Source organism: Mustelus asterias, chromosome 15 (genome assembly GCF_964213995.1).
Source record: "Mustelus asterias chromosome 15, sMusAst1.hap1.1, whole genome shotgun sequence".
Taxonomy (NCBI): Eukaryota; Metazoa; Chordata; class Chondrichthyes; order Carcharhiniformes; family Triakidae; genus Mustelus; species Mustelus asterias.
Genome location: NC_135815.1, coordinates 86,042,884 through 86,056,962, shown reverse-complemented (window position 1 = coordinate 86,056,962; position 14,079 = coordinate 86,042,884). Strand labels below are relative to the sequence as shown.

Below are 14,079 nucleotides of genomic sequence, written 5' to 3'. Positions count from 1 at the left end.
TGCACTGGCTTTAACCAAGGAGTAGGTGTCAGTGGAGCGAGGAGTGGGTGAAATTTAAATAGCATCTGTTATGGAACAGTACTGGCCAATGTAGGACATCAGGCGAAAGTCCTGACTACTGCTGTTAGTGTGCAGATGACAAAAAACTCCATTGTCCAGCATCCACATTTTGGGACGCTGTTCTGTGAGAATTTGGATGCAGAGATTGACACCCCAAGCCGAGAAACATGCTTACAATAGACCAATGAACTTGCCAATGAAAAATCCAGCAGCAGAGGTACAAACGGCCCATGAACTGAGATTTCAATAAGGGAGACTAGAACTGGGAATCAAATTCAATTTGTTTTCAAAGAGGAAAATTGGAAACGTTCCAACACTTTTCTTTGGCTAGAATCATGAAGGCAGATGAAGTTAGCGAAAGAGAAAAGCTTTTTAGTTACAAGAGAGTGAAGTTGTTTGATTCAGATTCCAATTCATAGAAGAACCAGGAGGGAAATGAAGAGAAACATTAATTTCTCTACAATTTATGATCAGGAATGCACTACCTGAAAGGCTAGTGGAAGTACAGTGAATTTCAAAAGGAAATTGAATATATATTTGGAAAAGGAGAAACGTGCAGGGCTTGGGCAAGTGCAGGAAATAGGACCACTGGACAGAGCTGGCAATGACACAATGGCCAAATGGTCCTCTTCTGCCATACGATCCTGTGATCAAACATGTTGATTAGATTATCTGTTAATTCACTGAGGTAGAGAAAAATTAGGTAAAATTAAGTGACAATCTTAGTGTGCAAATGATTAACAATGACGTTTCAAGTCCCAACATTTTGAACATGATTGAAAACTCACCTCTTCTGCCATCTTTTTGACCTCCAACATATCATCATCTGTGATCTAGAGGGAAAATAATTACCCTTATAAAAAAACAGAAGAATATTGCAAGTTGCAATGAATGTGATTATCGCTTTTCAGAAAACATGCACAAACCACAAACATAATTTTACCTGAAGGTTACTGAGCAGGATGGTGGAGCAATAGGATGGCGATCAACCCAACTACAGAAAATCTCATATTCACCAATATTTAATTTGATGGAAGTGGAATTTTTGTGCATGCAGGAAATAAATTTTAATGACCAAGAAACATTACACTGTCTCCTGTAAACAAAGGCACATTGGTGAGACTGGTATGCAGTTCCAGGACCTAGATGATATTGAAAACTTTAGACAGGATTTTACAGCCCCTCCCGTCAGTGGGTTCTTTCAGTCCTGCCAAAATGTTGCATTTTCTAGCTCTGCCACAACAGTGCCGTAAAATTCCACCCCTTAAGCTATTGGAATCTGTGTGTCAATGGTGGCTCAGTGGGTAGAACTTCCACCTCGGAGTCAGAAAATCCTGGGTTTGGGCCTCACTCCAGAGATTGAAACATAAAGACTCGGCAGAACAGAGTGCACTGCAATGTTTATGGGGCCTTCTTTCAAATCAAATGTTAAATCAAGATGCATTTGTATTTTCGATTGAACATAAGTTTCCTGGATAATATTTATCCCGCAACCAACATTAATGGCACAGACAAGCTGGTCACTTATTTTATTGCCCCCAGTTTGTGGAATCTTCATGTGCATCAATTGGCTGTTGCATTTCCTACAACAGTGACTACACTGCAAAGTTACTTGATTAGATGCAAAGTGGATCCTGAGGTTGTGAAAGGTGCTTTATAAATGCAAGTCTTATATTATGATTCAGTTAATATAGCATCTATCTGCCAAACTGATGTGCATTTAACCAACACACAACTGGTGCTGCCTTCTTAAAGCCTTCACTGATTCTGCTGAATCCAGAGGCAGCTTAATCAGCTGCATCCGGTTTGTTTTATATTGTCAGGTTATCATCAGCACCTTAACGTAGTGGTTATATTACTGGACTGACTATCCTTACATGAAACTTGGTCAATTAAAGAACAGGAATCATTAAAAATCCAACAGGTTTATTTAACATCCTTAAAAGGAAGGAAACCGGTTGCTTTCATCCAGCGTGGCCCATAGGTGACATTAGTCCCATGCCAATGTGACTATATACTAACTGCCCTCACAAGTAGCCTAGAGGGCAAGGGCAACCAAAATTGGGCAATAAATGGTCAGCCTTGCCAGCGGCCCATGCCCTGATAAATGAGCACTGTCAGGTGTTTAATAACAGCAAAAATATGGGTTTCAGAGACCAAAGTAAACCACCACCAAGGGTAAGGGCAAGGCAGGTTAAGGACTGAAATACTTTCTGACTGTTGACCAAAAATAAATCTAACAAAGTAAATTTACTTTTCATGAATCTTGAAAACTGACCTGAACAATGGCTAGCCCTGGATGAAACTGTGGCTCACATTTCTGCAAAGCTGCCAATTCTGTTTTACAACTCAGGATTATTTGCCTAGAGAGAGAGTTCAACAAATATGTTCAGTTAGTTTTTACGTAAGTGTAATCATCTCCATTGAGAAAAACAAGCATTGTGTCAATGCCCAACACACCTTCCATTTTCCTTTGGATTAATTTTCAACCTACTCCTTTCATCTATATCATGGACTGTATTTACACAAACGTAGTGCAAGCACACTGTGGTCACACATGGACCAGTGCTAATTTGGAGTTGGGACCCAAGTAACTCTGCAGCAAAGCTGAGCCAAGATTCCTTCACTCCTCTTAAACTGCAGTCAGAATGGGGTTCACTCGCAGTTTGGGTTAAAACTTAGATGATGTAAAATGGAGCAGCTCCACAGAGATCTCTGCGGTAACCCATTAGTTATTGCCTGCCAATCAGAAAAAGAGCTATTTATGCAAACTCTCTACTTCCTTCCTGCCAACCAGCTTAAGATACGAACCGCAATTCCATGCATTTAACTTTACTTAGTAGTCTGCTACATGAGAACTTCTGAAAGTCTAAATAGACCACATCCACCGGCTGCATCCTCAAAGAATTCCAATAGATTTGTCGAGCATGGTTTCCCCTTTGTAAATCCATGCTGACTTTGTTTGACTATATCACTGCTTTCCAAATGCTGAGCAAGAAATTTTTGATAATAGGCTCTAGCAACTTCCCCAATACTGACGTTAGGCTCACTGGTCTACAGTTCTCTGTTTTCTCTCTACCTCCCTTTTTGAATAGCAGGCTCACATTAGCTACCCTCCAATCTGTAGGAACCTGTCCAGAGTTCAAAGAATTTTGGAAAATAACTACAAATGGATCTACTATTTCCAGGGCCACTTCCTTCTGGGATGAAGATTATCAGGCCCTAGAGATTTATCCATCTTCAATCCCATCAATTTCCCCAAAACCATTTCTCTACTAATACTGATTTCCTTCAGCTTCTCAGTAAAGCTTGTTTCTCTCAGAACTTCTGGCACATTATTTTTTATGTCTTCCTTTGAAACGACAGAAGCAAAGTACGAATTTAGTTCCTCAGTCATTTCTTTGTTCCCCGTTATGAATTCTCCCGTTTCTGATTGTAAGGGGCCTACATTTGTATTTGTCAATCTTTTTCTCTTCACATACCCATAGAAACTTCTACAGTCAGTTTTATGTTCCCTGCTGGTTATTTTCCTACTCTATTTTCCCCTTCTTAATCAATCATTTGATCCTCCTTTGCTGAATCCTCAGGTCTTTACTTGCCAATTTGTATGCTTCTTTGAATCTAATACTATCTCGAATGTCCCATGTAAGCCATGGTTTGGCCACAGTTCCCTTAACACTCTTGCGCAAAACAGGAACAAACAACTTCTGGAGTTCACCTACTAGTTCCTCAAATGCTTGCCATTACCTGGCCGTTGTCCTTCCTTTCAGCAATGTTTCCCAGTCCATCATAGCCAATTCATGTCTCATACCTTCATATTTACATTTATTGAGATTCAGGACCCTGATCTCAGAATCAACTACGTCACAACTAGATTGCCAACTAATCCTTTCTCATTGCACAATGCCCAGTCCATGATGGACTGTTCCCTTGTTGGTTCCACAACATATTGGTCCAGAAAACCATCTCATATCCAGAAATGCCTCCTCTATTGTACTATTACTAATTTGATTTTCCTAATCTATATCCAGATTAAAGCCACCCATAATTACAGATCCATAGAACAGAATATTCATCAAATCCCTACAGTACAGGAGGCTGCCATTTGGCCCATCGAGTCTGTACGGACCACAATCCCACCCAGGCCCTATTCCCGTAACCCCCACATTTACCCTGATAATCCCCCTGACACTAAGGGTCAATTTAGCATGGCCAATCCGCACATCTTTGGACTGTGGGAGGAAACCAGAGCACCCTGAGGAAACCCATGCAGACACATGCATCTCTGATTTCCTATCTAATGCTACTCCCAACATTACCACTACAGTTTGGTGGTCTGTATACCACCTCGACAAATGTTTTTTGCCCCTTGGCATTTCATAACTTGTGCCATACAGATTCCACAATGCCTGTGCTAATATTTTTTCCTCAATATTGCATCAATTCCCTCAATCACCATCACAAAAACAGACCATCCAATCATTACTATATTGCTGTTAGCAGGAATTGACCATGTTCAAATTGGTCATTGCATTCCTTATATTACAGCAGTGATTGCACCTCAAAAGGACTTATTTGGACGTGAAGCATTTTGAAACGACTCGAGGTCGTGAATAGATGGATAGAAATACTAATTCTTTCAGTCTCTTTCCTTGTTAAAGACATTGCTGTATTGGAATCGTTGTAAAGATAATGATTTGCTTTTTATTATGCAATTCAAATACAATTACTGTACTTTTTTAAAAGTTCATTCACACCAACTACATTTTGGAGGGCATTTGAGAATCAATCACATTGCTGTGGATTTGGAGTTACATTTAGGCCAGACCTGGTAAGGACAGCAGATTTTATTTCCTAAAAGGACATTAGTGAACGAGATGGGTTTTTTTATGTCAATTGACAATGGTCATCATTATACTTTCAATGTCAGATTTTTAAAATTTCGAATTCAAATTTCACCATCTGCCATGGGTCCCCAGGTCTTGCCCTGGATCACTAGTCCAGTGATAATAGCACTATGCCACTGTTCTCAAGCCCTGTCTAACCTTAAATCATGATGTGGAGATGCTGGCGTTGGACTGGGGTAAGCACAGTAAGAAGTCTCAACAGCACCAGGTTAAAGTCCAACAGGTTTATTTGGCAGCACAAGCTTTCGGAGCGCTGCTCCTTCATCAGGTGAGTGAGGACTTGTGTTCACAAACAGGGCATATACAGACACAAACTCAATTTACAAGATAATGGTTGAAATGCGAGCCTTTACAGGCAATCAAGTCTTAAAGGTACAGACAATGTGAGTGGAGAGAGGGCCAAGCACAGGTTAAAGAGGTGAGTATTGTCTCTAGCCAGAACAGTTAGTGAGATTTTGCAAGCCCAGGCAAGTCGTGGGGTTACAGATAGTGTGACATACTGATAGCCAAGTTCCGCACACATGAGGACGGCCTCATGTCACACTATATGTAACCCCCACGACTTGCCTGGGTTTGCAAAATCTCACTAACTATTCTGGCTAGAGACAATACTCACCTCTTTAACCTGTGCTTGACCTTTTCTCCACTCACATTGTCTGTACCTTTAAGACTTGATTACCTGTAAAGACTCGCATTCCAACCATTATCTTGTAAATTGAGTTTGTGTCTGTATATGCCCTGTTTGTGAACACAAGTCCTCACTCACCTGATGAAGGAGCAGTGCTCTGAAAGCTTGTGCTGCCAAATAAACCTGTTGGACTTTAACCTGTGAGACTTCTTACTAACCTTAAATCATCAGCACTTAACTCTCAACTTTCCAATGGAAAGTCTAATCACTGCCCAAATGTACAGCTTTCTTTCCTGTTCCCAAATCTCCTCTACTCCTCCCTCAAGAACCAGACTCAACCTAGCAACTATTGTTCATCTTGACTGTCGCTCAATTCATGGGTGACATCCCAGAATTGAGAGTTTCCGAAGCCACAAATCTTTGGGCACATGGGGCATGACATCCCGAGTACAGGATTTGCTTCCTACTGCTGATCTGTCTCAACATTAAGGTGTTGTGACTCAAAGTGTGATGCAGCTTGATGGACAAGCTGCTGCCATTTTGAATGATTGCTAGGAAACTCCTCCCAGTCATTAAGGTCAGTGCCACCATGTTTCAAGGAGAACTCCAGAGCATCTTTGAACTGTTTTCTTTGTCTTCCCAGGAATGTTGCCATTCGAGAGTTGAGGAAACAGGACCTGGGCAGGGAAGATATTTTTTGGCCATCCAGAAGTAGTGTCTAGTCCATTGATGTTGATTTTGTAGATGTTTTGCCTGAATGCTTGTGGAACAGACTCAAGGGCAATAGCATTTGTTTGATGGCCCTCCCCTTGAATCCAGAGGATGTGACAGAGGCATTGCTGATGGAATTTTTCTCACGCACTCATGTGTTACCAATTCTTCATCTATGAACTAGAGAAGCGGGTTGGCTATTCTCTGAGGAAGGCATCACAGCTGAGCTTCCACCTCCCCACCATCAAATGAGAAACAATCATTGGACAGTAATCAGGAGCGATTTTAACCTCTGAATGAGATGTACAAGGAATCCCTGCACCAGGACCCAACTACATCCTCCTCTATTACCCCTCCCCCTTTAAACCTCCCTTCTAGTCCCTCCAACTTCCTTAAACTCTTTCAGGACCCATTTTAACCTTTCCTTTCTTCTAAAGGCCTCTAACCTACCCCTGGACCCCTTTAAACCACAGCCTGATCTCTGCAGTCTGCGCCCCCCCCCCCTCAACATTTAGAGGTGGCACAGTGGTTAGCACTGCTGCCTCACAGCGCCAGGGGCCTGGGTTCAATTCCAGTCTCACATGGCTGTCTGTATGGTTTTACACATTTTCTCTGTATCTGAGCAGATTTCCTCCCATGCTCCAAAGATGTGTTGTTTAGGTTGACTGACCATGGTAAATTGCTCCTTAGTGTCAGGGGGATTAGCAGTGTAAACACCTGGGGTTATGGGGATATGACCTTGGTGGGATTGTTGTTGGTGCAGGCTCAATGGGCCGAATGGCCTCCTTCTGCAGTGTAGGGATTCTAACTTTTTAACCCATGTCTACCCACCCCCCAGAAACCCTTCAATCTCTTCCTTCCACCACACCAAACCCACCCCTCCCAATGACCCTTTTAAATCCTCCCATCCACTCCCCTAGGCATACCCAAGGCATCCCCTTAAAATAATACAATAAATAGGAGCTGGTGTAGGCCATTTGTCCTTTCACGCCTGCTCTGCCATTCAATGTTATCAAGTCTGATCTTCTATCTCACACCATGACAGCACTCCAACTGAGCATCCACAGTACTCTGGGCTAGAGAACTTCAAAGATCCACAAACCTTTGTGAAGAAATATCTTCAATGACTGACTGACCCTTTATTCTGATACTGAGATTCCTCCAGCCTGGGGAAAGATCTTTCCAGCATCTCCTCTTTTCAAGCCCTTTTAAAATATTTTATATATTTCAATGATTCCAAGGAATATGGTCACATATCTCCTATATGATAATTCCTTCAATTCTGAAAATCAGAAAACCTTTGCTGCATTCCCTCTAGTGGTATGCATTTTGTTATGTCAGGAGATCAAGACTGTACACAATTCACCAGGTACCATCTCACAAATGCCACATATAATTGCACTAAAATGTCTTCACTCTTATCCTCCAAACACTTTGTAATAAAAGTGAACATGACAATTACTTCCCTAATTGGTTGTTCCACCTGCATGTTAACTTTCTGTAACACATGCACAAGCAGGTTCCTCAGAAAGCCAACATTTCCCAATATTTAAAATTTTAAAAAGATCGCTTTCCATTTTTCCTTCCAAAGTAGAGAAATTATATTCCACCTGCACTGCTCTAGCCCAATCACACTTTATACACCCTAGTGGCCACCTCACAGCTTAATGAATGTCCATTGCACAGACCATTTTAACTCTAGCCTCATTTTCCCAAGTAATTCATTTCCACTATTTAACCCTCCTTTTTCTCCACATGAACATCTTTAACCTCCTTTTGCACACTCGGGACCTCTGCAATCCCATCCCACTGCGAGGGAATCTTTAAACTGTTCTCCATCTCCATCTGATATCCACTCCATCTGACGAAGGAGCAGCGCTCCGAAAGCTAATGGCATTTGCTACCAAATAAACCTGTTGGACTTTAACCTGGCGTTGTTAAAGCTCTTACTCCATCTCCCCCCCAGGGCACCTTTAACCCTTTTCTCTCCCTCAATCTTAATCTCTTCCCAATAAGAACCTCTTTCACTCTCCCACCAGGACCCTCTTAACAGATTTTACCTCATGCAGCCCTACTTAACCTGTTCTTCTCCCATACCCTTTCATCTCTTCTCTCCCCCAGAACCTTTTAATCCTTCTCATTGGCCAGGACCCTTTTGATTGCTCCCTCTCCCCTTGCCAGGACCCATTTGATCCCCCTCAACCCCCCCTCTGTGAGAAGCCCTTTGATCTCCCTCACTCTCCATGCCTTGACCCCTTTTAACCCATTCACCATCCCATCACTTCCCTCCCCCAGCCACCTTGATCCACTTCATCCCCTCCAAAGGTTCCATTGATCCCTCACTCTCCTACCATGATTCCTTTAATACCCCTCACTCCACCAGGACCCATCTGACACCCCTCCCCCTCCAAGTCCAGAGCCCTTTGATCCCCCTCACAAACCTCTGCAAAGACCCCTTAGATCCCCCCTCACACTCCCCACCTGGACCTCTTTGATCCCTCATTCTCCCACCAGGACCCCTTTAATCTCCCCTCACTCACTCTCTGCCAGGACACCTCTGACCCCCCCCCCCTCACCCACCCCCTCCTAGCCCAGAATCCTTTGATCCTTCTCACTCTCCCCGCCTGGACCCCTTTGGTCCCCCTCACTCTCCCCGCCTGGACCCCTTTGGTCCCCCCCTCTCTCTCCCCGCCTGGACCTCTTTGACCCCCTCTCTCTCCCCGCCTGGACCCTTTTGATCCCCCTCTCTCCCACTCATGGACCTTTTAAACCCTCCTTCGCCTTTAAGGGGCCCCTTTATAGCCCCCTCCCTCACACCCCAGGGTCCATTTAAACCCCTTATCTTTACCCCAGATTCTTTAGCAGCCTATCCCGCTTAGCACAGACCCCTTTAACCTTCCTCCCACCGGCCTGAAATTTTGAACTCTCTCTCTCAGCGCCGGAAAGGGAGGCGAGGCTGCGGCTTTACCTGACGCTCCTCATCACCCCGGTGCCCGGAGGCGGGCTGCCGGGTCCGGATCGGAGTACAGGCTCTTCCTTCATGCCGATGGCCGGTAACCGCTGAACAAAGCCCCGGAGGCCGGGCGGGAGCTCTCCTGCTCCGGCCACGACCATCGCCCCCCGGCTCCTTGCCGACCGCAACATCCACATGGCTCGAGCTTGGATGGAACAAAGTGAAGCTCGAGCGGAGAACGCGCGCCAGTCTGTAGCCACGCCCCCCGTTGTGAAGCCACGCCTCCAACTCCTCCCCCCCAACGAGATGCGACCAGTCCCGCCCCCTTCCTCCCGGCCCAGCATTGGCTCCGCCCCTTCTACGTCAGGTCCCTCTACCTTGACCACGGCCCGTTCCCACCCCCATTGGGCGTGGCCAATATGTCCCGCCCCCTTCCTCCCGGTCCAACATTGGCTCCGCCCTTCCGCCTCAGCCACGCCCCTCTATCCCTTGTCCACGCTCCCTCTGGCCCTCTTAAAGGGGGACTGGGTCCCAAGAGGGACATCTTAAAGGGGACATGCTCCATAGAATCATATTAGAATCCCTACACTGCAGAAAGAGGCCATTTGGTCCATCGAGTCTGTTACTACCACAATCTCACCAAGGCTCACCAATCTCACCATAATCACCCCACATATTTACCCCTTGCTACTAAGGGACAATTTAGCATGACCAATCCACCTAACCCACACATCTTTGGAATGTGGGAGGAAACCAGAGCACCCGGAGGAAACCCACACAGACACAGGGAGAATGTGCAAACTCCACACAGTCACTTGAGGCCAGAATTAAACCCGGGTCCCGAGCGCTGTGAGGCAACAGTGCTAACCACTGTGCCATCGTGCCGCTCCACCTTAGCCTTTGCACCATTTCCTCCTCTTAATCCTCCCCAGCAACTGCTTCAAAGGTTGTCCTTTGACCCCTTTTTTCTGCCATTCGCAATTCTGATCTCTCAATGGACGCACCATTCTCAGCCTTTATCATCACCATTTGGGTAAATTTGTGGGGTTGTGCGGATAGGGTGGGGGTGGGCCTGGATAAGATGCTCTGTTGGACAGTCATTGCAGACTCGATGGGTTGTAAGGGCTCCTTCTGCTCTGTAGGGATTCTATGATTTACATTCCCTTTGTCTTTTTGTTTATGCCAGTCCTTCAATTACAGCCATCCCAACCGCCCCCCTCCCCCCGACTCATAGTATAGATCTTGTCCAATTTTCCTTCTCTTCAGCTCTGATGAAGGGTCTTTTTGATTTGATTTGATTTATTATTGTCACATGTATTGGTATACAGTGAAAAGTATTGTTTCTTGGGCACCATACAGACAAAGCGTACTGTTCAGAGTACATATGGGAGAAGGGAAGGAGAGGGTGCAGAATATAGTGTTATTGATGGGTGAAGAGAAAGATCAGCTTAATATGTGATAGGGCCATTCAAATGTCTGATGGCAGTAGGGAAGAAGCTGTTCTTGAGTCAGTTGGTACATTATCTCAGACTTTTGTATCTTTTTCCCATCGGAAGAAGGTGGAAGAGAGAATGTCCAGGGTGCTTGGGGTATTTGTTTATGCTGGCTGCTTTACCAAGACAACGGGAAGTGTAGAGTCAATGGCTGGAAGGCTGGTTTGCATGATGGACTGGGCTGCGTTTACAACTCTTTGTAGTTTCTTGTGGTCTTTGTCAGAGCAGGTGCTGCCCTCTGGCCCTCTTAAAAGGGACATGCCCCACCTTAGCCTGACTACCATCTCCTCCCTTCAATCCTGGGAAAAAAACTCTGACTATCCACTCTATCCAAGCCTGTCATAATCTTATAAATCTCCATCAGGTCCCCCTCAACCTCCGATACTCCAATGAAAACAATCCAAGTTTGTTCAACCTTTCCTCATAGTCCATATCCTCAAAATCAGGCAACATTCTGGTAAATCTCTTCTGCACCCTTTCCACTGCTTGCTGAAGTCTAGGTCTGAGGCGTTCAAATCAGGTGATGCTGATCTATAGAAGAAAGCCAGATACTACCTAAGGAGATTCATCAAAGATGCCAAAAGACAGTACCGGACCAAGCTAGAGTCCCAAGCTAGCTAAAAAGACCCACGCCGACTATGGCAAGGTCTGCAAGACATAACAGGCTACAAGATGGAGGCATGTAAGGTCGCCAGCTCCAACGCACCCCTCCCTGATGAGATCAATGCATTCTACCCCCTCATTCTTTGAGGAAGAGGTCAGCGAGAGTATGCCCTCCACCCTGGCAGCCTTGGATGAACCTGTATCTGAGGTCACCATTGCAGATGTCAGAGCAGCTTTCTTGAAGGTCAACCCACGGAAAGTGACTGGCCCAGATGGGGTACCTGGACGAGCACTCAGATTCTGCGTGGATCAGCTGGCAGGGGTATTCACAGACAGCTTCAACCTCTCCTTACAACAATCTGAGGTCCCTATCTGCTTCAAGACCATCATCCCGGTACCTAAGAAAAAACAAGCAGCGTGCTTTAATGACTATCATCTCGTGGCTCTGACATCCATCATTATGAAATACTTTGAAAGGCTAGTTATGGCACAAATCAATTCCAGCCATCCGGACTGCCTGGATCCAATAGTTTGCCTACCGCTGCAACAGACACGTTGGTCCACAGCAGATGCCATTTCCCTGGCCCTGCACTTAACCCTGGAACACTTAGATAACAAAGACACCTATGTCAGACTCCTATTTATTGACTACAGCTCAGCCTTCAACACCATTATTCCTACGAAACACATCTCCAAACTCCGTGGCCTGGGCCTCGGCTCCTCCCTCTGTGACTGGATCCTGAACTTCCTAACCCACAGACCACAATCAGTAAGGATAGGGAACAACACCTCCTCCATGATCATCCTCTACACCGGTGCCCACAGGGCTGTGTTCTCAGCCCCCTACCATCCTTCTTATTCACCTATGACTGTGTTGCCAAATTCCCCTCCAACTCAATTTTCAAGTTTGCTGATGACACCACTGTAGTGGGTTGGATCTCAAACAATGACGAGACAGAGTACAGGAATGAGATGTAGAATCTGGTGAATTGGACCAGCGACAATAATTTCTCCCTCAATGTCAACAAAATGAAGAAGATCATCATCGACTTCAGGAAGTGTTGAGGAGAACATGCCCCTGTATACATCAACAGCGACGAAGTAGAAAGGGTCGAGAGCTGCAAGTTTTAGGTGTCCAGGTCACCAACAATCTGTCCTGGTCCCCCCATGCCGACACTATAGTTAAGAAAGCCCACCAATGCCTCTACTTATAGAGATGCACCATAGAAAGCATTCTTTCTGATTGTATCACAGCTTGGTATGGCTCCTGCTCTGCCCAAGACTGCAAGAAACTACAAAAGGTTGTGAATGTAGCCCAATCCATCACGCAAACCAACCTTCCATCCATTGACTCTGTCTACACTTCCCACTGCCTCGGCAAAGCAGCCAGCATAATTAAGGACCTCACACAGTCCGGACATTCTCTCTTCCACCTTCTTCCATCGGGAAAAAGATACAAAAGTCTGAGGTCCTGTACCAACCGACTCAAGAACAGCTTTTCCCCTACTGCCATCAGACTTTTGAATGGCATTAAGTTGATCTTTCTCTACACCCTAGCTATGACTGTAACACTAGATTCTGCACTCTCTCGTTTCCTTCTCTATGCACGGTATGCTCTGTCTGCATAGCATGCAAGAAACAATACTTTTCACTGTATGCTAATACATAAGACAATAATAAATCAAATCAAATCAAATCCAATGCATCAACATCCTCCCGGTAGTGTAGCAACCAAAATTATACACAATACTCCAAATGTGGCCTAACCAAAGTCTTATACAGCTGCAACATGATTTTCCAATTCCTATACTCAAGGCCCCGATCAATGAATGCCAGCATGCCATACACCTTGACCACCTTGTCCACCTGAGTTGCCACCTTCAGGGAACTGTGGATCCGCATGCACAGGTCCCTCTGCATGCTAATATTTCTAAGGGCTCTATCATTTACTGTATACTTTCCTTCTGAAGTAGACCTTCCAAATTGCATCACCTCACATTTGTCCGGGTTATATTCCATCTACCATCTTTCAGCCCAGGTCTCCAGCCAATTTATATCCTGCTGTATCCTGTACATCCTGTCCTTAAGAATCTTCTCCAATAATTTCCCTGTTGATATTAATCTTCATTGCATTTTTCTGGTGGGATTCCAGCTTCCAAAGCATGTGTTCTTCCTCCTGCCAATGACATACATCATGCACTTTCACCAAACTACTCAAATCATTTTTAATCACTGAAATACATACCACATCATACGGAGAACTTGATACACCAATGCTGCACTTTCTCTGCAACATCTCAATGGTTTTTAAATTGAATTTATATTCGCCGGAATTCTACTGCCCTGCCTGCCACGGGAATTTGAGGGAGTGAGGGGCAGACAATGGGGAGGTCCGTTGACCTCAGGCGGGGTTTACCAGTTTCAGGTCGAGAGAGGCCATAAAATCCCACCCATAATGTCTTTTACAATTTCAGGACCTGGCAAAATGCTTTATAACTGGGAAACTACTTTTGAGCTGTATTTGTTGGTATAAAATGTCAGAAACGGGACAGTAAATTTGCACACAGCAATTTTCCATAAATAGCAATGAGGCAAAGACCAAATTATGCTTTTAAGTTGATTGAAGGATAAATATTGGCCAGGTTGCTGCTCTCCTTCAAAATAGTGCCAATGGGATGTTTACATCCAAAGTGGTTAACGTCTCATCTGAAAGACAGTGCAGTA

The 14,079-nt window shown here is 44.8% G+C and overlaps 1 protein-coding gene across 1 annotated transcript in view; it reads right to left on the bottom strand.

Moving 5' to 3' along the window:
• mthfd1l (methylenetetrahydrofolate dehydrogenase (NADP+ dependent) 1 like) overlaps positions 1-9,525 on the bottom strand; it is a 153,912-nt gene extending 144,387 nt beyond the window's left edge. The window contains exons 1-3 of the mRNA XM_078230279.1: positions 9,275-9,525; positions 2,339-2,423; positions 849-893 (exon numbers count right to left, since the gene is read on the bottom strand). Of these exons, the coding sequence (XP_078086405.1) occupies positions 849-893; positions 2,339-2,423; positions 9,275-9,456 (312 nt within the window). The 5' untranslated portion in view covers positions 9,457-9,525. The remainder of the gene's footprint in view (positions 1-848; positions 894-2,338; positions 2,424-9,274) is intronic.
• Positions 9,526-14,079: the final 4,554 nt, after the last annotated feature.